Source organism: Strix uralensis, chromosome 25, assembly GCF_047716275.1.
Source record: "Strix uralensis isolate ZFMK-TIS-50842 chromosome 25, bStrUra1, whole genome shotgun sequence".
In the NCBI taxonomy this organism is placed as follows: domain Eukaryota; kingdom Metazoa; phylum Chordata; class Aves; order Strigiformes; family Strigidae; genus Strix; species Strix uralensis.
The window spans coordinates 6,362,120-6,387,680 of NC_133996.1; the positions used below are offsets into that span (position 1 = coordinate 6,362,120).

Consider the following 25,561-nt stretch of genomic DNA (forward strand, 5'->3'; position numbering starts at 1 on the left):
TGTTTACAGTAGCAGTGGCTGCCCCAAAGGAGCGGGAGGTGGCACTTTAAGCAAAGAAGCCTGTTTCTCCCTTTACAAATCAAAGGATGCAGACTCAGCACATTTTTTTAAAGTTAAAAATTTAACACTGGCAATATTTGGTATCAGAGCTATTTAGTAGTTTTTGTCACGTGAGTAAATCCCCAAGGCAGACTTCTGTAAATCTCCATTCAAGCTCTATTTCCATTACAAAAAAAAAAAATTAAGAACCTGAAAACTCCTATAAATAAACACATAAAAGAGAGGCACAAACCTCATGTTTAACTCTGATTCTGTATTGCTTTATCAGCTCTTGACTAGAGATGGCAATCACACCAAGGAAAGGACAGAACACACAGCAATCATTTTTATGTCTCACCTGCCGCTTCGGAGGCTTCAGTTCATCTCTTGGAACGATATCGATAAGAAAGTCAAACTGATCAAACTTTGTAATTGCCATGGCAATGTCATTCCTCTATAACAACAAAAAGAGAAAACCATTCTTCAGCTTTACAAGTCTGTTTTGTCACTGGATAAACGAAGTTGGAGCTTTTTAATTGAGTCAAGCGAGAGTGTCTTCTCCAGCCCAGGTGCTCAAGCTTGTGTCTCGGTATCACAGCCCTGTCTCGTGCTGAGCGAGGCCTCCATGACGTGCAATAAGGTCCTTGGCAAACCTGGGCTTTTACAGTCATCTACTCACCCACCAGGCCTGATCAGGCTCTCCACAACAGTACTGCTGTAATTCACTACAGAGAGCTCATGACAACCACCATAAGCCTTTTAGCACATTAAAAAAACCTGGGAATTCTTCTAAAAAATAATTTTAACATCCCAAAGATACCTGAAAAGAAGCTTTGTGGAAAGACCAGGATGACTGCTCCATGTATTAGTAGCAACATATGCAGAATCTATGAGTTGGGGAGGGGATTAAAAAAAAAAAAAGAAATAAAGTATCACAGGATCTTATTCAGGCAGGGGAATCCCAAGAGATGTTGAGAGAACAAGCTTCAGCATGTGGAAAGGCAAAATGGTTAAAAGAAAGCATGAAGATTAAAACATATACTCAGCAAACTGGCCAAACATGTATCAGAAAAAGGATGTGCAAGAGCCAAGGAGCTTCTGTGAAAAACTGGCAAGGTAAGTACCTTCTCAGAACGGCTTATAACTTTACTTTTATACCTTGCCTAAAAACGAAATGCAAGGAATAGCATTAGGTCAAAGTATTAAAGACCTGAATAAAGAGTTACCCAGCATTAAGTCATCACTTACATGTATTTGCTTAAGATTTGAAACAACCCCCAAGATAAAAAAGCTGAATTTCTTAAAAAAAAAGAAAAGAAAATGTACTCTGTCATTTTAAAATGCTTGCAAGCCATCTTGAAAAGTAGGGCTAATTCAAGAAGCTATTAAAAATCCTATTCTCATTAGCTGAAGATAAATTTGTAAAGCATATATATGAACAAGATTTGAGACAAAGATGCCTACGCTGCCTAATGAGTAGGTAACATTTAAAAGACTATCAATCCTCTCATTTCAGGCTAGTTGACATTTCTAAACCTTATACTGTCTTGGCATTTAATTGCCAAACAATGATCACGCAGAAAGCACAAGAGAGACATTTCTATTGTTCTGCAGGCAGCATATATTATAAAAGTATCTTCACCAGGAAGAAAACTTTTACTGAACAGATGTATCTCGTATTTCATCCTCCACGGTGAGGATTGGGTTCAATCCAATTTCCTCAGGAATAGACTTCCATAACTCAGACCTCTCCACTAAAAATTGTCTTCCCAAATACTTGATAAGCAGAGAGTGCATTTCTCCAGCTGCACTGTCCATGCGGAGAGCAGCTGTGCCGGGATGGCAGCTGCTGTGGAAGGCAAGGCAGGCAGAAATAAAACCGGAGTCAATTCAAGGTCTTATACCTCAGGAGCAGGATCTGAGTACTATTCTGAAATAAACGGATCCATCAAAGCTTGAAAACTGTTAACAGGACATGCCTGAGTCAGCACTTGTGCTTACAAAGCACCTTGTTCACGGAATGTATATCAGATATATCCTCCCCATGGTAACTGAATTAAAACCTGGGTTAAGCAAGTGGCATTAGCCCAGTTTAGCGAGTGGCTGGGTGCCCATTCGATAGCTTTGGACTGAAATCAGACATGTCTCCTTGCCACGACAGCAATCTCTGCGCCAGGGTACAGGAGAGCCGACACGGTCCTAAATATCTCAATCTCTCACCTCTGATCCAAGGGCCTGAACTGATCTTATTATAGTTTCAAGCAGTTGTGGTCAACACGTAGGACTAAAAGTGAATGCTTCCCTGTCCGTCCCCTGCATAAAAAGACCCTGAAGAGTTACAGTTTATTCTTGAACCACTAAAAAAGTTACTATTATTGAGAGCCTCCAATCCAGACAAAACAGTAATTTATTCTGGGGGAGGGTATTTGTGTTTTCATCTCTACACATTTACGGACACAAACGAACATCTACAAGCCTTACGTTACAACTACTACTGAAAAACAAATCAGCTAGAAGTTCAATAGCCAGAGCTATCTTAAATCCTTACAGCAGGTCACAATTAGCTGACAGCTGCAGCTTTAGGTTTTGGGGTTGTTATTGTTGGGGCTTTTTTTGAAAACAAATAGAAGAAAAAAGCATTTCAGTCACACAGTTACACTGTGCTTTGTACACAGGTTTGTAGCAATAAACACAGGTACTAAAGTTACTGTCTACAAAACATGCCTCGTATTATGGAAACAGAGAGTTGGAAACAAGTTTGTGAAGCAGCTGAAGGCTCCATTACCTGCAGAGTCCTCCGCTTGTTATCTTCTGTGTGTATCCACGCTCGCAAAGTCAATTCTGTTATGAATATCTGAGCTGCCTTGGCGAACAACACGGGAGCTTCTGCACTAATCATCTGCAATTAAATTTACATTATTTTTTTTTAAGTTTACCATGAGTGTTCTAATACTGCGAAGCGGTAGTCAGAGTAACTTTTATCATGTTAGTCAAATCTGAATGGTTGCATTGTTTAATGGTGAAGTTGGGGAAATTTCCACATCAGAATATCTATGGGTCTGACAGTCCAAAGAGTTACCAGCCTCAAGTTAAACGCAGTGTTAAGAGTCCTGGGCATCTAAAATTTGTCTCAAAAGTCTGTTTCCTCCATGACTAGTCAGACGTCAACTCCACATTGTGCTGGATCACGGCAGGGCAGCAAACGGCATCGGTGCATGTTCACCTAGAGGGAGTCAACCAGCAGCTTCTCCTGGCAGTGCCTCGGCATGTACATAAATGATTCAGAAACTGAAGAGCACAGGTTGAGGGCTCATTTTAAAACCTGGCCCTTACGTTATAGTTGTAACATTGCGATCCCTCGAAATGAATGCTGAAATTGCAAAAGAGGTTTGGAGGTCTGAGTGAAGACTGTCTCACCAAATTCCTTTTCCTTAAGAAGTATCTAGCTCAAGTTTTATTCAAATTAAGCAGTTTCATTATTAGTTGGCTTGGCATTAATGCTTACTCCCTAGTACAGCTTTCTTGTTAAATAATGTTTCAGGCAGGCCAGCGACTTAACCCCCGTCCCCCCGCCCCCCTCAGCCTCGCCATAAAAATCTCATCTTCCCCTCCATCATCAAAAATTTGACACTCATTTGGTTCAGACATTGAACTGGGACCTCAGAGGCCTGGGCTCCTTCCCTTTCCAGGCTGAATGAATAGCTCCCTTGTACAGGAAGACAACACACACCTTTTTCAGGATCTCATTGAAATGTTAAAGGTTGTCCTAACAGGAGGATGGTATCACATTGAGAAAAACAAGAAGAAAGTGCAAATCATTCTCTTCTCTCTTAGGAGTTAAGTGTCTGACGGTTTCCCAACTTAAAAACCAGGGAGGACTGGAGCAGCGCAAGAGTCAAACGCTGCGGGCGATTCCTTTCTCCATCCTTTTATGTCAGTAAGTTTTCATCAGTCAATTCATGTGTTATCGTCACCAGTCACACGTCAAGGGTTCAGCTCAAATACTGGTATCAAACCCGTGTTATCCACCTAAATTATTGCTTATTTTTCCATAAAACTTAAATGCCTAGCATAGCATTTAAGCGATATCACTTGTCGTACTAAACACTCCATAGCTTTGTGAAAGGGAGAGTCGAGAGAAACAAGGAGGAAACAGGTGAAAAGACAGTTAAGCACTAGGAAAAACTGGAAATACCCAGAATTACACAGTAGACTAGCATTTGCTAGAAGAAAGCAAATCTGCTAAAGTCTTCAGCAAAGATCCCAAATGATTTTGCTTTCCCAGCTCAGTTTAATTATAAAAGGCCAGCTAACATTGCATTCAAGGCAACTGTTAGAACGTGCTTTAAGAATAGTAATAAATCATGATAATAAGAAGTAATGAATTGGAAGGAAATGTAGCTAAATTATCCACCAAAAGGATCATAAATACTTAAGAAAAAACCCACGAGTGTACCTTCACATCTTCATCTAGTTTCATTATCTTCTTAATACGAGCCAGAGGGAGTTCTTGAACTCTGAAGTCTTTCTGCAGAGAGATTCACATTTGAGAGACTCTTTACTGATACTGAACTGAAAACAAAGGTAAGATACAAAATGTTAAAATAAGTCTGTATTGTCTACGACTGAAGTGGCTAAAATTAGATTTGTAACTTATTTTCTTTGAGGTATGGCAGCTTCTCCCCAGGCCAGAGGATTCTCATCTGCTTTTCTGTATTTTATACTGATATAATTCTACTTAAATATTCTGTCAGACACTTGTATCTACTGTTTCACCTCAAAGTTGAAGTCATTCTGCAGAACAGAATGTTTCTAATGTTACACATTTCTGCATCTATTTATATTTGAAGCAACTAATTCAATTAGGTGTCTCCGGACCCAGAAACCATTGGAATTTACAAAAAGTCACAAGAGAAAATGAAGGCAAACAAGAGCTATGTGGGGCGACAGGATGAAACCTTCTTTGCTTTATTTGTACTTCCCTGTTGCCCAATACCAATTTTGGTGTTAAAAACCTTGCAAGAATCTTGTTCAAAAAAAAAAAAAAAAAAAAATCTCGCCTATTCCTGTTTTCAGATGGATTTCTCACTGTTCTCCAGCAAAGAGAACCGCTGACTCAGAATGGTGTAATGATGATTTAGGAGAGATGAGAGTGAGCGCTGTCATCGCACTGACTCACCCTGCTCTGCTCAGCTGTTCCCGTGAGCCCAGCGAGAGCAGCACAGACACCACTTCGCTAAAATCTGCACGAGAGGACGCACCAGCGTGTCCCTTGGAGATCCTCTCTGCACAGAGCTCTTGGGGTTAGGGAAACTGCTGAACTTCACTACAAACAGTGCTCTCCCTTCTCTGAAGATATAAAGAGGAATAAATAAATAAATAAAAAATAACCCACAGCTCATTGCGACCAGGAGCCTCTTAAAAAGGGAGAAAGGCTGAAGCTACGTACCATTGCGTCAGGAATGCAGAATCCCTACCCACAAAGGGCTTCCAAAAAAAATTGTCTTTCCTTCTTAACAAAAATGTCATACAAAATAAAAGAAAACTCATTTCTCTAGGGAAGAAAGCACTGCAAGACATGTTAGTGAAACAAAAGAGGGAAAAAATGCTGAAAACGCTGTCTTCTATTGAAGCAAAACATGGAGGTTGTGCGTGGTCCAGCCAGCACTCCACCAGGGGGGGGTTTATTTAATTTATATATAAAAAAATTTATGTATACTTACAGACATTATTTTAGATGCATATATATTAAAAAAGCATTCTGTGCCCTCATTCTGGAGAGAAATGTGACGTGGAGTTCCTGGTGCTCCCAGTAATATGCTGCAAATCAGAACGAATTTGGGGAGTGGGGGTGTCCTTGCAAGAAGAGCCGAGGGTTGTTGCATCCCGCCGGTGAAGGTGGTATTTTGGAAGGATTTTGGGCAATGAGAGAAGAGGGCAGCCGGGGCTGGGACCTGTGCTTGAACACACAATGCGCTCAGGGTGGCATTTTCAACCAGTAACCGCCACATAAACAAGTTAAGGGGTTGCTAGGGCATGGAAAAATATCCCAAAGGTTTTTTTAGAGGGTTTTTTTTGGCTGTTTTTTTATTTTTTAAAAAAAGCTCTTTCTTTTTTAAAGAGCCTCGTGAGCTTTGAGCAAGCCTCCAAAAAAGATAAGGACAAAATTTCTAACCTGTGAAAGTCTTAACAGGCTTAAGGGTATTAACTTCTATGAACAGCAGAACTGCAAGCAGACATGCATAGGTACAAAGCTATTAAAATCTTTAGAGAAGAGAGACAGTGGAAGTTAGAAAAAAAATGAAGCTCCTTTATTCCTTTAAGGCAGACAGGCAAACGTCACATAAATCAAAATTAATACGCAAGTACCATGGTGAAGGGAAGCATGACCACTACTGGCTACCACCCAGCAGAACAGACTTTAGACACCAATTCTTCATCTTTTCTTTTTTCCAAATTAGGTCTCAATATTTTCACAGGCCTCTTCTAACTCATCGTGGAGCTGAAATGCTAGTTTCAGCCTAGTCCTGTTTCCTATTTCTCCAAGACTAGGCTACAGTCCTTCGTTGTATCGGGCAGAGAACGGGCAGCTCTGGTTTGCTCTTCTAAAGCAGCTCCCTTGTTTTTTCCCCTGAATTTTAGCTACTAGTGGCACATGGCAAATGCACAAAACCGGGCAGAGACAGCCCTGAAAAGCAGGCAACCAAAGCAGGCTTTCCACCAAACAGCTGCTCCGACCTCCGCTACGCAGTACATGCAGATGAGCTTTAGGTTTACTTACGTCCACGTCCATGGGAGCACTTTCAATAAGACGCACAATAAATTTCAGGATTTGATTACGCAGGGGACAACTGCGTAGGAATGTTTTGCAGTTATCCCTTTTCCTTTCCAACTCCCCTTCACTGTCCTCAGTTAAATTTTCAATGACTTACTAGCTAGCAACGCAATAAATAGATTCATACGACAGTTAAAAATTAAGCTGCCCGTACTTGATAAGCTGCATAATAAACCCCTTTCATGTGGAGATGAAGACAAACTACAGCTCTTGAACACAAGAATTCACTGCGCTGAAAGAGGAAAGTAATTAATTCTGGTTATGCATACAAATTTCTACATCTGTTTCTTTAATCAACTATCTGCACACAGGCTGAAAAAAGCAGCTTATCTTCAGACTAGTGGATTGGGGTTTTCACTCTGAACAGCCCGTCTTCGACTGGAGTCCTTTTGTTTTCAGTTCCATTAAAAGCACAGGAGTGCGCTTTCAGGACCACTGTATCACCGTAATCTATCAATCTCTCTTGAAAAGTCATTTTTATTATATGCCCTTATTCTCAGGCACATCTCTTTTGGGGATGGAAATAAAAAAAAGAAGCTTCTTAGTCCAATTCTTATTCTCAGCCTATACAGGATTTTCTTTAATCAAATGTCTTTAAATTAATAAAGCATATGATAACAATGCACTTGGCATTCAAGTGTTTTCCAAAATTTCAGGCTTGTCAAAGGAGATGGTTCTGCGAGGGCATAACGGGTCTATACAAAAGTCTAAACCCAAAAATTCATTCACAAAATTGTAACTGTCTGTCAACAGCCAGGTGTTTGAAGGGGGAAAAAGACCAAGTCCTATCTTGAACAGCAACATCTCCCAGGGTGTGCTGATGGGGCCTGTCCTTTGGTGGGCATAAGGGTTCCCTCACATGCTGGTCACACATTTTGCGTTACAGAATTTGAACAGTAGTTAAACAGCCCATGTAGTAAAATGTGAGGTATACTTTCAAATCCCTCAACCTTCTGTTAGCTAAAGCAGCATATGGCAGCTACGCTTATACCTGTAGCTGTTTTAAAATCACTTCCCTCCTCCTCCCAAACAGAAGATAATTCCCCTGCAGTTCTGTAGAAAGCAGCCACGGTCATCATTTAGCCTGTTAAAAGAACCTTTGCATCAACTTTGTCTTATTGGTTAGTCCAGAAAGAGCTGAAGGCACGACTGTTACATCTCATTATGTTATGAATCAGCTGCTTTCAATTTGTATCTCGAGTTTTGGCAGTTGTAGCCAATAGTCAAAAGCCTGGCCGAATGATTATTTATCTGCCTTGTAGCGTGTAAATAGCCAGCTCTAGCAGACCCCGTAAGCAGCAGGAATACATCCAAGCTGAGGTTTATCTTGCTACCAGATATTACCAGGCACTTCTCACTGTCAGTTCTTCAGCAATACCGGAGCCGATGAGGACACTCACCACTGTGAGGTTGCGTATCTCCTCCATGACCCGCGGCCAGAAGGACTGGAGGCTTTGCTGCGCATCGCTGTTGCTAGCTGTGCCGAAGCCACCATCTGTGGACATCCTGGGAGCTGGGAGAAAGAAAACCAAGCGTTAGCAATGAGGCAGGAGTCAAAGGCTCCCAGAGATTCCCTCCAAGTCCCAGGAATACAGGAAGGGGCCAGACGGGCTAATCGCTCTGGAAAACTGTCAAAATAAGTTATGCCAGTCCAGGTCTCACAGCAACAATGCAGAGATACTCACAGCCTCTGAAACGTTTTTTTAAACTTTTATTTATTTTTCCAAAGACTGAAAAAGAACATTAAAAAAAAAAAGAGCAAGCAAAAATAGTCTCCCTATTACCCTATTAGAGCTCTGCCTTTTCACAAGGAGTTGCAAAACAACCGATGTCCGGTCACAGCTCACTCTCTAGCGTGCACCTATTATAAAATCATTTTTCCTCTTGCTTGTTACAGCCAACAACAGTGCAGGATATGTCAGTAAAGCCCCCTCAAGTTGAAACCAGAATGCCCACGTCAGCCCAGTATTATTTCTAAAAAGCATAAGGAAACAGTTGCTTCTGTGCCTTTTTTTGTGGCTTTACACTGTTTTTAAGATAACTCTTCTCCTTCAGTATAATCAACAGGAGAAGTTAACAGCCTGTATAATTCAGAATGTCAAAAGTAAGATTTAAAATTCAAATCTTTTAATTGAAACAATTTTCGAAAGCCCCATGCCTGTCATTTAGTATTCTGCAACTGCAGGATGTTAAGCAAGTCTGGCTATTATCAAATTTATACTGGACGTTGTCTGTGCATTAAGACTTGTATCTTTGCAAATGGCTTTATTTACAGTATGTCGTCATCAGGAACTTATAAGGAGAAAATAAAGGGACAATAACTGGGTTCAGACTTGCCCACATCGTCACGCTGCGCTGAAGTGAAGATGATGAAGAGGTCGGGGCACGCAGCACCGATCAACCTCGTCCTCGTGTGACCGAGACGGTGCCAGCCCGTGTGGCACTGTCCAGGCACATTTCAAATTCCAGCTGACCCAATTCTTTTCTCCCCATGAACTCCTGGATCAAGTCCTGCCTTTTTGGCAAGGAACTCTTAAGACGGGTCTAGTTAATATTAAAATGAAGTCAGGTGCACCACTTGGGAATCCCTTGAACACCAAGACCAGCCTTGCTGGCTTCCTCTGGGCGGCAGGAGCGTGTGGCTCCGGCGGGATTCCCAACAGGGATCGCAGCCTGGAAGGACGGGGCAGACGCGCCAAAAGCACCCACAGGACCTGCCGAGACAAACCCGACAGGATGGGACTCGGCGCTTCCCATGCACGAAAAGCATCTTGGTGAATGCCAGAAGAGTCACCGCTCCCTCCCCGAGCGAGCGGAGCGGAGGAAGCCAGCGAGTTACTGACGTTAAACGCTCTCGGGGTCACCCAGAGCAGCTTTGAAGTTTCCATGAATGACACGCACACACCACGTACAAACAATAAGTCTCTGTGTCTCTCATAACTTCCAGCAACAGAGAAAGGGTGCTACATTTTCTATAGGGAAAGATCTCAAGATACACGCAGATATTTGTGCGTTGCCATGTAATGGAAAAAGGCACAAGAGCAGATTTAGCTCTGACACAGACAGGCACAATCCCCGTTCGCTTTTCATCCACCATGTAAAGGTTTATTTTAGTCCTTCCTCAAGCCGAAGGGCAGCCCAGTAACACTGTACAACACACCAAAATACCGATGGGAGGCAGCCGCCAATTGCCAGGACTTTCAAAATCTATTCCAAAGCAACGATGATCCATAAAATCTCATTAACAGATCAAAGCCATGAATGTCAGACAATTAGCTCGTTACCTCCTGCAGCCTACACTTTCCAAGGCAGACTCTGAACAGTTGTATTTTCCTTTCATCAACCTGAGAAGGGGACACAGGAGACGTGGGAAGAGCTGAAGGGGATTTTGACGGGGGATGACAAAGAGGAGGTCAGAAGATCATAGTTTCAGTCTCAAAGCAAGAGTTTGAGACAGGAAGAACTCCAGGTAAGGAACCTTATGGAAACAGTGACTGACAAGTTCCTTGATGACTCTTCAACAACTATTTGCATTATAATACCATCTGCCTACAAACTAAGATATTTCAAGTATTTATAAGAAAATACAGAGATAAATATTCTAATGAGAGTGTTAAATTGGCATTTGATTCTCCCCCCCTTTGATTTGCATTGTCAAACGTAGACAAAAAAATAGTTTAGGCATATAAATACAAGCTAATCCTTGAAATCTGCTCCGCACTGGCAACATTTCAACACTAACACTAGACGGGGTCTTTTCTGCAACTGGAGATGCAATTCATCTTGAAGACAAGCCAAATCACTTTTCAAAGCTTTATTTAAAAATACAAATTACTTGCATCCAACCCACTTAAATGCTGTACTGGAATATAATGCTCTACGTAACCCTAAGAAACAATAGGTTAAAAAAAAAGAAAAGCTAATGGAGCGAAGAGGAAGAAAATTCCACCACTGCCACTTTACCCACTACTGCACGCAAAAGCAAATTTCTTGCATTAAGTATGTGTCTCTGTGGTATTCATCCAGATTTCGGGAAGAGCTAGAAATGGTTTACTCCAGTCATCTATCATTTAAAAAGTCCTGTTGATGAATACAGAAAAAATTCCTATCTTCAAGGTAAACACAGGACTGATTTCAGAATGCAAAATGAGCAGCCTGACGCTTGACCCAAGGGACAATTGCTACTTTAAGTGACTGTTTAGGATAATTGGTAGGAAATTGAGTAAGAGTAGAAACAAGAGCCACCAACAGGCTGATTTTCTGAAAAACTTATAGAATGAGATCACTATAAACTCCAAAATAAAAGCCTAAGCAGGTTAAAACAGCTCAGAACTTTACTACTCTAAAATATAGATACTTAAGCGGCGCTGACGGTGCCTGCAAGCATTAGAGGAGGATTGTAAGGAAAAGAGAAACCTGAACTGTCATGCAAACCCACAGCGTTGGCTCCAAGAGACAAACTTCACTAATGAAACCATTCCTGCGCAATTAGGTAAGTTCCTTCACCCAAGGGAAGCTGTGTTCTCTTCCTGTAAGAATGCCTTGGATCAGGATTAGTGCCAAACAAAAAAATACCAAAGCGTACAACAGAAGATAAGGCCACCAAAGCTAACAGGGAGGCAGTTCCTCTGGTTTCACAGTATCAGTGTCTAAACCTTTTGTCTTTTTTTGGTACGCAGCTTTCAGGGAAATTTTAGAGCTTCTTTATACTTCATCTTTCCTCCTCTAAAGATTTCCTTGGCCACCCCGTGCGGAAGGGGAGAGGTGCGCTGAGGATCCCCATGCTCCCCGCATTGCATTCACATAACACAGGGTACAGCCTCTCGGAAGTTTTAAGAGTAAACCAGCTGCTCTGACACTATCTTGTTGTCGAATAATAGAAGTTAAAGTCCCTCTCCTGTGTCACCTGGTTGCCACAAAGCGTAACCGCAACCAGAGAGAACTTGCCGATTCCAGCAACGCTGCGTCTCCACACTGAAGCTGGGCGAGTACCCTGCGAGCTTGACACGCTTGACACAAGAGCTGACATCCCAGCGGTGTGCCTGATGCTGCATCAAAGCAAACGGGGGTGCTACACTGCCCTCGGATTAGCTAAACTACCCGTCCGACTCCCAGGAGCTGCAACCTGAAAACCAGGCTACGCAGAGATGCTCTTGCAGAAGAATCTAGCTGAGGAGGTTCACACACACAAACCACACTAACTCACAACGCGGACACGGTACTGAATTAGGTACAAGCAAGCAAACAAACCGCCCAAAAAACCACACACAGCAAGAAATAAGGGCGTAAGAACAAGAGAGACTGGGATACACCTGCTTCACAACAGCCACACAGCCTGGAATATGCTCCATGAAGGCAAACATTTTGTTTCCAGACTAAGGGAACAAGAAACTGGAGGCCAAGAAGCTGAGGCCAGGGCATAAAATGCCTGGAGGTGATTACAGAGCAGATTAGCAAGCACATCTCCACAACTACAACATCAACACTTTGCAATTAGAGCTTTTCTGCTCACCCAAGCAGAACACCTTTTACAAACATTAAACTTACAAAATCCTGTAGCAGCTGACAAACACTTAAGAGCTTCACTTCAGAGGAGCACAAAGCAAGCATGAAGACACCTCTAGTGTTTGTCGTTCATTTTTTCTTGGTGCTTGTTTATTTTTATTTTTTTTAAACATATGCTAGTTTGTGCTCTTTCTTTAATGCCGTGGGAAGGGGGGAAGCAGTCAAATGAAGCTGTCTCACCCTGGATGCTTACCATCTGCACGCTTGAGCAAGAACCTGCCACTGAAAACACAAGCTGCAGTATAACCACAAATAAAACCAAGATCTCTGATCTTGCAATTCCACCCCGAGCAGGTACCCAGAGCTCTCCAGCTGGAAAACCAACGGCCAGAAGAGCCCACCAGACCCAGCAGAGCAGCAGCTGCCAGCCACAGCCGCAGGACATCCCAGGCATCGCCCGAGCGAGCTCAGGGACAGGAACTGGAGGCCACCCTCCCCGGCCAGCGAGGGTCATGTCACAGTCAGAACGTGCCTCCTTTTAAGCTATGCCCAAGCTGGCCTCGACTAAGAAGTCGACCAAAGAAAATCAGCTGGGTGGAGAGTAGATCTAAATGAAATTTATCCAAATATCTGAAGGGATATGCAAACGGTGAATACCAGAGGGAGGTTCTGAAAAGCCTTGAGGCTCTCGATGGAGGAGGCATCAACTCAGCAACATCAAGTACCACAGACCCTGGTGATAATAGAAACGTCAGGTTCTTTGCATATAGCACAGTCACATTCCCATGACTTACATTATGGGGAAAAGCCTGTTTTACACTGCAGTAGAAGCATATTCCATCCAAATGCCTTAAAAAGACAGCTAAATATGAAATAAGATGGAGGCTAAAAAGAAATTAGACAGAAGCTCAGGCAAACGTTTTGCCTCAACATCCTTAAGATTATAGCTACAAATAAGGATAAAGCACAAATATTTCTGAAAACTGTCACTGCAAAAACAAATTCCCCCTGTCAGGTTCTACCACCACACAAATACAGATTTATTAACTCCACATCAACAGGGTTTAGAAGACCCACACCTCCCCAACTCCTCTTAAGATGCTGTTGGTTTTACAGCATCCACTATCCCACAAAATTTGCAAGTTAATTATTAGGAAGTAGTGTTACAGAAAAGGTGAAGACAAGCAATGCAGTTCCTCTTTTTTTTTTAAAAAAAAAAAAAAAGCCACCATCTTTACTAGCAAAGAATAAAAACCAATGTCACAGCACCTAGCAAAACCCACGGAAGTCCGAAGAATTAAAAATAGATCCATAGAGCTGAAAAGTGAATATTTAGAATAAATACTAATCCCGGCATTCTGCGATACTTCCACTCTGATGCACTAACTCTCGAAGCTGTAGCGTTCTGTTTTGGGAGCCTGTCCCTTGATTTAAAAGTAAAATGTGCAGAGCCACACTTGCATATCTAAAGAATGAGCTCTGTGTAGCAATAAGCGCCAGACACCTGATCCTGCCAGAATCAGAAGGAACAATCCAGCAACCAAGAACTAGTTTCACAAGAAGAATAAATACGGTTTTATATGAATTAACACATTTCTTTAAAGGCGAGCAAAGGAGGAGTCTCCGATGTACGAGGGAAAGCCATGTCTCAGCACCCTTTGCGAGATGCTGCTCTTGTGACTTCAATTAGAGCAATTTGCATGATCAGAATATCAAACGTAGAACGTCCACAGTTTGAAGTGGACTAGGACAGCAATCTTTGGTCTCGGCAGCCATCGCAATGGTTGAAGGCATACTGAAAGGTTGCCTCTGTGCTGCAGAGCAACAAGCACTTGTTTTGCATGACATCATGCCCTACGCTATCTTATTTTAAAACAAGCCTTTGAGAAGTCATGTTAATGGTCTAAAATTGCTTCCACAGAGATATCATGCCTCAATTTTGATTCACTGTACGTTTTCTCTGCTTCAAGATCTACTCAACGCAGATATTTTCAGCTGAGCTTCCTTTCCTGAAATAAGATAAAATTTATTTCCATTTCAGTTCCAAACTCTGTGTTCACTAGAAGAGACCAAGCAGCAGAAGTGCATAGCCCCGCTCAAAGTACAGAAGTGCCAAAACCAGAGCCAAGAATTACTTTTACTTGCTTTGGGGGGTGGCAGTGGTGGTGTAAAAATAGTTCTTAATTGTGTTTGAGATCAATGGTTACTTCTACTTTATTATTCAGGCCTTGCCCACTCAATTATGTAAAGTTTTTAAACTAATAATGCAGTTTAGAAATTTGGGTCACGTTGGCAGTTGCGCTGGCACTGCAAATGGATGTTTCTTCCAAACCACTGCCGTGGACTTTGCGTTGTACCCGTTTTCTGCACCTCCTGATCATCACAGCTCTAGCTTAGATCAGGAAGTGGTAAGAGCTATTCAGACTTGCTGAGGGACTCGTCCAAATTCTGAGAACACGTGAAGGTCTCCACATGGCCACTGGGAACACAATCTTAGATGGGCACACACAGTGTTTCATCCTCTACAGGTTTCCTAGCTATGAACCATGGTGCTGCAGCTCCACGTCCCATCAGAACGGTACACAAACTCCACTGCCATGGCATGTTTCCAACCTGATGAAGAACTGGTAGGGGCCAGCAGCAAGAGCTGAACAAACCAAGTTTGAAATCTTGCTCTAGAGGTCTAAAAAAATAAGATGTAGTCACAGCGTAGCACAAAACACTATGGCAGACGAAGATCTGTGCCTGGCCCTGCTGAAGCAAGAGGAAAGACACAAGCTGTAGCATGCAAGGATCTGGGGTTACGACACACGAGCCTTTAGCTCTCGGTGTTTTGAACGATTCCATGAGAAAAACCAGTGAACACGCGCCCTGGGAACGGGGCTTGGAGAGAGCCAGGCTGGCATGTGCTGCCACCGCTACACGTGCCAAACGCCTTCCAAAAGGAGGAGTCGCTTCAATGTACACATCCACTCCAGACTCATTTCCAGTTTTGGTATGTCAACAAGACAGCAGAGAAAAGGCTTTGCCTATAAAACATTACTCAAACAAGCGTCGGGGGGAGGAGAGGGAACACCACATTTAGAGAGATTTATACAATGTTTTTTTGGACACAAGATCAGCTTTGAACAAAACCCAGTGCTCCACATCATAACAAAAAGGAAGCAGGAACACTTTAACGATGAAACATAATTGACTATATAATCCATAGCATTACGTATGCAGCACAATTATTTCAGCACATCACAGCAATGATGATGCTATTATTATTAAAGCATAAAAACTTTTATCATTATGTACAGGCAACAAATTATGAATAAAGTTATAGCTAAACCATAGGCCAAAATCAGAAGTATTAGACTAAGCTTAACACTAGATTTATTTATCCAAAAGATATGGGAACTCTCTTCCATTTCTATAAAATACTGCTCTAAAATCTAACACAGCCTTTCAGGTAGCAGAAAAAAGTGATGATCACAAACTTAGGAAAGTCTGAAGTTCTGTTCTTGATGAAAACATAACCTTTCAACTTTTTAAAAACAATTTCAAGAGGCTTTCAGTAAAACCAACATAATTCGAAACACAAGCTCTTCCTTCCAATGTGCTATTATAAGAAACTTTTGCAATTCTTCAGCTTTATTTTTATCTGTTCCCTCTTGCGGTATTACATACACACAACCCTCTAAGCATATAGCTGGCACCAGAAGTGGCTGATTTCAGCTGATGGAAGAAACATTCCAGGCTGTTGGATAAGGTGCGTTATTTGCAGATTTCTCTTGTTTGACAAAAAATTGAACGTAATAGTCAGGCTAGTTAAACACTGCACTAAATTACCTACGGAGGATATCAAGTACTTACTGCTGAAGGTTTTTAAGAGAAGGTAGCAAAACAGTGTTCGAGTTGATCTTGCCTTAAGGCAGAAAAAAAAAATAAACAAGATGCCCTCTTCAGGTGCCTTCTAGCCCTTTTTTCGATGAATATGTAGCAGTAGATTATTCTATCTTCAAAGCACTGTCTGAACATTAGCTCCCTAATACCTCTAATACACTACTTCTGTTTTCATTCATGCGAGGCACAGCATTTGATTTAAGCCCAAATCAGTCAGAGTCAAGAGAGAGAGGGATCCGGATTACTGCTTCCAACACCACAGACAACTCGTTAAACCAGCGAAGTTGGGTTTCGGCCGCTAGCAGGGCCAAATCTGCTTTGCACCACTCCCACTGCTGATCCACAGCTCAGAGCACTGCAATAGCTGTTTTGCTGGCTCGCACGCGGGCGTGCCTCCTACTCTCCCCCTCTCCACCCCAGTACCTTCGGCAGGATTTCTGCTCCTCCCTTCTCCCATCCCGACACTCAGCAGCCGGGTTTTGGTGTGCTGGGGTAAGAGCTCCCCCTCCACTACCCACTCAAGAGGGGGAGAGCAAGCAGCAGGGCTGATCCCAGTGGCTCTGGAGGGGACGCAGCAGGGCCAGAGTAACCACCTGAGGCAAAGCAGAAATTGGTCGGGTAACCTTCTCAATGCTGAGTTTATTATGAAGTTACAGCCCCGATCTTGCAGAGAGCTGCATCACACTGCAAGCGAGCCCCTACCTTTCCCTGGGCACGGAGCTTGGAATGGCCTCGCAGGAGGGCACGTGCTACACGCTCAGCAGGAACGAGAACTGAGTCTCCAAAGCTGCTTCAGCTGCGCAGGGGAAGAGAATATCCTACAGCACAGACAATGCACAGCAAAGGCATTTCACTGAACACACGCACCCAGAGAAACTGTGTCGAGTTTTATACCTTAATACAGAAGACAGCGTGACCTAGCAGTTAGAGGCAATTGCTAGTGCAGACAATGGTATGCTGCAGTCTCAGGCAGGCGATTCTCCTTCAGGAGACAAAAAAAAAAAAAAAAAAAAAAAAAATCAGGAATAATGCCTGCTTTTACAGAAGCATTGAGTTTCTATTCGCAATGCACTAAGTACCTAACAGCACTGCCACAAGTCCTCTGGCCAGCAACGCTCCACGTTAATTTGTGCGCAGAAAGACTGAAGATATACACAGGCTATATTTAACTCTGGGCAGGTTTTTGGGAGCGCACATAAATACACTAAAGGCTAGTATCAGAAACCCACCAGAAGCCCAGCAGGGCACCAGAAACCATGCTACAGAATCGAGAAGTGAAATCCCCACAGTGCAGCACCAAGTCAAAAATGAGGCTGCAAATATTAGAACACCACAAAAAATAGCACAGGACTCATTTTTTTTTAAAAAGGTAAAGCAAACAAAATAATCTGAATTGCTGTTTGTACTGGTTACTTTCCTTTCCTTTCTTCTTTGAATGAATGAGCACAAGGGTCACACTTGATACTTGGTGTTTCAACAGTTAAACATTATTAAATAGTGGCTCTTTGCAGTGCAATTTTGGTAGGCAAGCACACAGAGTAAGAAGAGGAAGAAAATCCCCAGACAAATAACAACAAGTGTCTAAGATGAATCGTGCTGCCTCTCCAGGTCCTAAATTAAACACCTGGCAGAAATGGAAAAGCTCTTTTAAGCAAAGCGTGCTCAAGTTAGTCACGTCTACTTCACATGATAAAACAGTTGGCACACACCGAAACAAGAGAGCATATCGTGTACTTCACCTTATAAACTTTAATCTAAATCAATTTAGCATAAAATTGATGTTAGGTATCTGAACTTTATACATTTGAAAATTACAAGCTACACGCCTCACAATGTATTTCCCAGTCCTGCCACACAAGCATTTTACTTGCTTGCCTTTAACAATACCCTTAATGAGGATAAGAAGAAAAAACAAGTGATACCAAACTCACCTTCACAAAATTACATGGTCTCAGTCTTGAATAGTTGTGTGCTTGCACTTTTATAGAAAAAAAAAGTAAATAAATCTAGTGAGAAACATTAAGGCGGTGCCTTGCTCTCAGAGGCTGGAGGCATCTCACCCAGACTTGTACTATGTGGGAATGGAATTTCACAACTGTAGTGACATCAGGTACTCACAAAACAAAAGTACTTGTCACATCCCCTGAATGTAGGGAATACAGACGCCATATGGTATATTAATAAGACAACGCTGAAATCCAAAAAAAAAAAAAACCATTTTCAGGATCATAGACACTATTTTGGCATCAGCAGTGTTAACAAGGTGCTTCAAATATTTCAAAATCCAATGACAGTTTTCAGCTTTGGTGGTATCTGTCTGGTACCCATCAACACCCAGGCACCCCTCGCAGAGGCCGCCTCGGACCGCCGTCCCCAACAGCTCAGAGAAGCAAGAGGGGTATTGCCAGAGGGGTCTGACCCGCGTTCGGGCTGGTTTACCCATTTCTCTTATTTTATATTTTAGGCAGCAGAAGTTCTGATCATGCACCATACACGTTTACTGCTCTGGAGCACAAGCAAAATGCCTGTTAGGACAGCATGGGTTAAAGAGACACTCACCCCGGAGATATTTTTTTTTGAATGTTAGTTGATATTTTTGAATTATTTATAAATAATTCTGCATTAAATGAAGAGTTTCTATACAGAAAGCCCTCTGAGTGCCCTCACATTTTCTCATCCTTCTGATAGCCACACCATTTAACTGGCTGAAAAAGCTAAACTGGGTGCTCGCCGTGACCCTGCTGGTTACACCGGGACAGCGGGAGCAGCCGGAGCAGGCAGCCGGCACATGATCCCAGGCTAACACACAGATGCTGCAGCACGTTGAGGGCAAAGTTATGCTTTAATTTTAATGTAGCCTTAAGTGTTGCATGTTTCTTTGCTCTTCTGCTGCATTTTTAGGCTCAGCCACCACCGTGCTGCTAGAAGGGAAGAGGGAAAGGCAGAACATCATTCGAACCACAGGAGGACAGCAGCAGGTACAACCTAGAAAACCATGACTGACAAATATGAGTTATTCACAAGAACTTGGGAGTGTTTTAAAGCAGAGTGAAAGGTCGTACCAGTCTATAACTGGGCACGTCTCCTGCAAACCTTGTTATTCTGGGTAGAAAAGCCAAATAAATGTAGTGCTTTTAGGGGACTGCAGGGTTATTCTTCTATAGGGATTATTCTAATATTCAGTGTTCCTATGACTTTCTTTACTCACTTTTATAAGTTAAATTATCAAACAGCATCTTGCAAAAGTTTAAAATAATTATTGTGATAAAAACAGGCATAAGCCTTTTGCCTCCTGAGATCAGCAGATCTTACTTAAATGAAGCACAACCTGTACTGCTCGACCAGCAGACAGGATGGTCTAATCAGGCCTTTCTTTTTTTATTTAAATTTTTTTAAATTATTTTTAAAAAATGATCCTGTATTATGAACATGCAGATCTATACCCTTCTGTGTCACCTTCATCGAATTAAAAAAAAAGGCAACTGGAAGTGACCTGTTTTATCAGGAAGTGACCAAATAGCAGAGCAAGTTATAAACAGACAACGGAAGAAAATGCCCCCAATGAGATCTCAGCATGTAGCAAATCTTTAGGTTTTGAGAACAAATTAAAAAAAACCTTCCTGTAACTCCTGGGAAGCTTTGGCAGGTATCCTGATGTTTGATCTTGCTGTCAGTGCCCCTTGCGACAGCTGCTACATTTTTTGACCCTCTGAAACATAAGGTAAACTGTCATCTTTATCACAACATAATAATTAAAGGGTTTAAGTTAGCAACCATACAAATTTAATTCACTTACACCATGGGCAGATTGCTAAGCCCTGAAATTAAGAAACCTCTTCATGTGCCAAAACACTATTAAAATACAGATGTCACGCTACATTATATAAATGCAAGATACTAGTCCGATTAAAAAAAAAAAAAAAACCCACACCAAACAACCAAACCCAAATACACTGGCTTGAAAGGTGACCTCCTGCGGGCATCCACCACCCTCACAGCGAGGTGCACACGCATCCTCCTCCTCCTGCCCCCCAGCCACTGAGGTGCTCAACCTGGGGACAGCAATTTCCCCACAATAAACTTGTCCTTTACACCTTCACTACTTGCACTGCCAGTTAAGTTAGTACAAAACACAAGCATGGAGGAGTCCCTTAAACAAAAGGATAAGCCCATTTTCTGAGCCTGCATTTCCAGCAGATAAAACTACTAGGGAAGCCCAGGGGACTTTTGGGGCAGAGCGGACACACAACTAACTTCACTGAGTGGCATAAAATGGGATCCAAGGACCTTCCTTTCCCTTACAGTGCTGCAAGAAAAAGTCAGGAACTGGTATAGTTTCTTAATAAATCCCTTTACAGTGCTACCAAAAGCTTTAGGTTTTTCCTGCTGCTCTTGACCTAGAAAGATCAAACAGCACCTATTCTTACACAGCTACAACCTCTCGCAGGCTTAAGCAATGAAATGTGATAAACACTGGGTGTAACGCAGACTTCTGCAGGATTTCTTATTTCATCTTACTGTAGCTGCAGAGTCCCTTGCGTTCTGCCACCCCTTAAAAACACACAGCAGCTGAATATATCTTAATTTCACAGCAAAAATCTTAAAATGCCTCATTTTTGCTTAAAGATGCTAACAATGACCTTCACACTTACAGTAAATCCCCCGATGCTGGCCAACAGCCTGCTACAAAACTTACTGCTATTCCACTAACATACCGGAGCAGTCACCGTTAATAATAAATGACTTATGGTGACGTTTCTTGTTCTGCCCCCTTCTTGGACTGAAAGTAGTATGACATGCCAGACGCCACTGAAAGTTGAATAAGCTTTGCCTGAGACAAGGTGATGCTATTCACCAGCCTTAATTTAAATTAAAATACCCAAAATAATACTTGAAGGCTGTAACAATCCACAGACCATGCGGGTTGAAGTTCAACCCCACGACGCAGTCCTTTGTTAGCGGCTGACACCGACGTGCAGATCAGGTTCATGTGACAGGGCCCACTTTTCTCTAACATCCCTACAAAAATAAGTTGCACAATGTAATTACCTCTAATTTTCAAAAGAGTACTTTTAAGGTCAACAATTAGCAATCAGGGAAAAAAAAAAGGCTAAGAGCAGGACTGAGAACACTCGAGCAGTGTCACCCAGTTCAAGGACGGTAATAGCAACATTTAGCATCTCTCCATAGGAGCGGAGGAGGAGGAATGTCTGCAATGTGATCTGCCTCCTCGCTGAAAACGAACTTTAATTCTAATCTACAAACTATTCTGCGTGTCCTCAATGCCCTCGGCCGTCGGGAGCAGCTTCATTTTTCCATTTTGATGCTTTTTTTTCAGCTGAAAGTGCCGCAAACAAACTTTGTCCTTCATTCTCGAAACTCGGAGCAGTGGTATTTCAAGGTCACTCGTGCTAGCGAAGGAAGGCCTAGCTCCAGCAACTTTAGCTGCCGCACCGCTCTGACGGCAAGAGCTGAGCGAGAGCCCAGCCCTGCCGGAGCTCGGGGTGTCACCGGGAAGGCGAGAAAGCCCTTTACACTGGAAAACTTCTAAGCTAAGATGCACTCTCACCCCGTTCCTCCGCCTGTCACCGCTGGGCTGCGGGGCTCCGATGACCTTCAGTGCTTATTTGCAAATAAAAAGGAAAACAAAGGGCTGCTTATACTTGTCAGGAGTTTGGCTGGCGGTTTGGGGGTGATGGGGGTTCCGCTGCCCCCCGGAGCTGTGTGTGCGATCGGGGCCCGCAGGCCGGCTCCCCGCCAGCCGGGCAGCCCCCGCCAAGGGCAGCCGGGGGAGACCCCCCCGCGCCTCGGCGGCAGCCCCGGGGAGGGGGTGAGGCGCTGCCATTTTGTGCACACCCCCACCCCCCCGCTTCCCCGGTTACCGGCCCCGGGTCGGCGCGCCCCCCCGCCGCAGGGCGCGGCCCCGCGGTGCCTCCAGCCGTACCCGCCGCCCCGGGGGCTCAGCCCCGGGCCCCAACCGCCGCCGCGACCCGGGCGCTTCCCGCCGCCCCCAGAACCCCCAGACTCCCCCCCGCCCGCCACCTCCCCTTCCTCCCGCCGCACAAGGCTTGGACACCCCGAGGCCGGGCGGGCAGCCCCCCGCCGCCGAGGCCTGTTCCCCCGTCACCGGGCCGGGCCGCAGCCGCCCCGCCGCCCCCCGCCCCAACCAACACGGCTCCGGCCGCCGCGATCAACTTACCGGGCCGCGGCCGCCGCACGCCCTGCCCGGCGGTCGGGGGGCGGCTGCGGCGGGGGGCGACGGCCCCTGGGCCTCTCCGCCATCCCTTTGTCTTTGAGCTGACCCCTGCCTGCCGGGACTCCGCGTCCCCGCCGGACCGGGCCGCCGGCCCCTTTAACAGCCGCCGCTCAGCCTACCCTGCTGCGCCCGCCCGGCCCGCCCCGCCCGCGCCCATTGGCTACGCGCCGCCGAGGGGGGGCGCGGCCCCGCGCGTCTATTGGCTACCGCCGGCGGCGCAACCTCACCGTCCACTTCCTGTTTTAAAGTTACCTTGAGAGGCGGCGCAGGGGTCAGAGCGGCGCCCGGCCGCCGCGCTCCCCGCCCGCGGCCCCCTCCGCAGCGCGGTGGCCGGGCCCTCCCCGCCCGCCCCGGCGGCTGCTATTGGCCGCTCGGCTCCTAGTCAAACAGATGGGGGGGTCGTAGGGCGGCTGTCGATTGGCCCGTACGCCTGTCACTCCAGCAGCACCCCCTCCCGCCCAACACGCCGCCGCGTCACCGAGCGGCACGTGCGCGCCACCGGCGGCGGCCTCGCTGTGAACGGCGGGTGACCGGGCAAACGGCCGGGGCTGGCATAGACACCCAGCACCCGTCTCCCGCGGGGAGGCCGGGCCCGGGGCTCCCGGTGGCACCACCCGGGGCTCCCGGTGGCACCAGGCACCGGTTGTCCCCGCGGTGCAAGGGCAGGACCGGGCTGTGCTGCTGGCAGAGGGGGCGAGCACGGTCCAACGCGGGAGGAGCGGAGCGGGGCGATCCCCGGGCGGGCAGCACGGCGAGAGGTCTCGCCCTCTGCTTCGCCCTCAAAAAAGCTTAAACGCGCTCCCGGTCGTTGCACGGAGGCACCGGGATGGTTTTGGCGGGGTCGTCGCTGGTCGGTTGGGTGGTGACAGGGGGTCACCGACTGCCACCCCAGGCGTGGGGACGGTGCAGGTGGCACCTTCGGGGACAGGCTGGTAACGGCTGGTGGCACTTCCCACCTCTGATCCACCGAGAGCGTTTGCGTGACCCGGATCAAACACACACGCAGAAGCTCTGATGTGGACGCAGAGACTGAAAAATAATCCGGGGGTTGGGGGAAAAAAGAAAAAAATCTGCTTTTCAGCCAGATCAACTCCCTGGTTTAGCAGGTGGCTGCCCAAGCAGACGCCTTCCTGGCGCAGACCCCGACCCTCTCAGTAGGCCGAACACCTCCGACATTCCTCCTCGCAGGACGCCCCGGGAAACGCCGGTGGAGCTGCCGCCGCTCGAAGATTCCCCTTCGCGGCTTTAACCACGCGCACGACATCCCGCCGGCCGCGCGCTGCCCGCGACACGGCTCTCGCGGCCTCCGAGAACGCTCCGGTAGCTCTCGGATGGGACTGGAAGTTGGGAAAAGCATGTTTACGAAGCGCGTGGTTTAACCTGTGCAGACACACAACTTCCAACAAGATACCAACTACAGCTGAATGGATTTCGAGCTGAATTCCAAGAAAAGAATTTACTGCTCGAAAACAACGTGCTTACAGGATTATATACAGAGCAGCAGAGGAAAAAAATATTACAAAGCACAGCCAATGCTTTACTAGTCCTGCCGATTAGTTTGACTCAGATAGCAAGGAGAGATTAATTTAAAAATAGATCTTCCCGGTGATTTATTAAATATAATTGGTTAAAACGTGTCTTAAAAAAAGTAGTAATACTTTGCAAGGCTTTGTTCTCTTCCTGTGTCATTCCTCAGATAAAAGCAAGGGCCTCTGAGCTGCGGTATGCTTACTATTAGAGGTATGCAAGGTACTTTCAGGCAGTATGCAAAACAAACCCACCACCTTTCCTGCAGAGGAGAGGAATGCCTCGCTGGTATTTCGAGTGGTAACGACTGCCCAAACACATTCCCCTGCACCTCCTTGCACCGTGACACGACCCCCACTCACCGACAGACCCAGAGGCCCCCTCCTGCCTGTGGGTATGAGCCAGCATGGCCACGGGAACAGCTACTGCTCTCACGGTGTTTAATAATTCTTCATGACAGTGAAAAAAAAAAAAAATTAATTTTGGGAAGCCCTGCAGTAAAGGGTCTATTTCAATCACTGCAGCTGTTCTTGCTCTGCAGTCACGCGGGGCAGTTGAGCTAACACTCGGGAATTGCCGAAATCCCACTTGAAAGATTTAACTACAAAGCTCCTGGGAAGACCTAAGGAGAAAGGAATGCTCTTAACCCAGTAACTGTCATCTGTCGCTGCATTTCGCAGGTTGTGGCACTTCTAAGAAAGCGTCGCTGCACATTATTCACGTATGGCATGAGAACATCCAGTGACGAACACGACTTATCTTTATAAAGTACAAAATAACAAGAGGGGCCAGGTTGGCCGTGCAGGGTAAATGAGTGGCTCAAGGCCCCCCAGCCAACCCGCAGGATTACACCTGATTCTCAGTCCCCGCTCAGCGAACAGCTCTCTGTGCTGCGCGTGGGTTTCAAAGGTCCAGCTCAAGGCACCGCTTTTTGCTCTGACCAAGAACTCCATGTTCATCCCCAAACATGTCCAAATCCTCCACTCGGTGTGGTCACAGCAGCCTGAAGACCGCGAGCCCCCGCATGAGCCAGCATCTCCAATGAGCCCTTGTAACAGTGACACAACACCCAGCGCGGTTATGACGGAGTGTGCGATGCCAGATGTCACGTTACATCAGGTTGTCACCACAATGACCATTGTCTAAGGGACAGTAAGCCGGGCCCAGGTAAGTTTAGGCTGGTACCAGAGCACGTCTCAACTCTAGATAAACAGATCCAGCAGGACTAGCCTAGTCCAAAAATGTAACCTAATTTAAGAAGGGCACAGGTAAGCCTAAGAAAAGACACATGATGTTGCCAAGGGCAACAGCAGCAAACAATGTCTGATGACCCAGGAGGTCTATTTTCTGGCTGTAGGACTAGAGGAAAAGTTAACCAGATGCTTGCGGACTGTTTGCTCTGCATCGCAAGCGAAGCCAGTTGAGCCTTTACTTTTAATGGCCTGTACTCAGACAGCTATCCAGACAAGAAGTATTTATTCATAACTACGTGGAGAATACTTTACTCAACA

The 25,561-nt window shown here is 45.1% G+C and overlaps 1 protein-coding gene across 9 annotated transcripts in view; it reads right to left on the reverse strand.

Moving 5' to 3' along the window:
* NFYC (nuclear transcription factor Y subunit gamma) overlaps positions 1-25,561 on the reverse strand; it is a 37,040-nt gene that overhangs the window by 10,183 nt on the left and 1,296 nt on the right. For 2 of the 9 annotated variants that reach the window (XM_074894709.1, XM_074894716.1), the window contains exons 2-5: positions 8,275-8,387; positions 4,496-4,567; positions 2,825-2,938; positions 398-493 (exon numbers count right to left, since the gene is read on the reverse strand). In XM_074894709.1, coding sequence (XP_074750810.1) covers positions 398-493; positions 2,825-2,938; positions 4,496-4,567; positions 8,275-8,379 — 387 coding nt within the window. In that variant the 5' untranslated portion in view covers positions 8,380-8,387. Of the gene's footprint in view, positions 1-397; positions 494-2,824; positions 2,939-4,495; positions 4,568-5,218; positions 5,389-5,762; positions 5,784-8,274; positions 8,388-17,161; positions 17,250-18,198; positions 19,960-22,466; positions 22,629-22,775; positions 22,798-25,561 lie in introns of those variants that run through there. The other 7 variants (XM_074894713.1, XM_074894712.1, XM_074894714.1 and 4 more) reach the window with 7 other exon arrangements.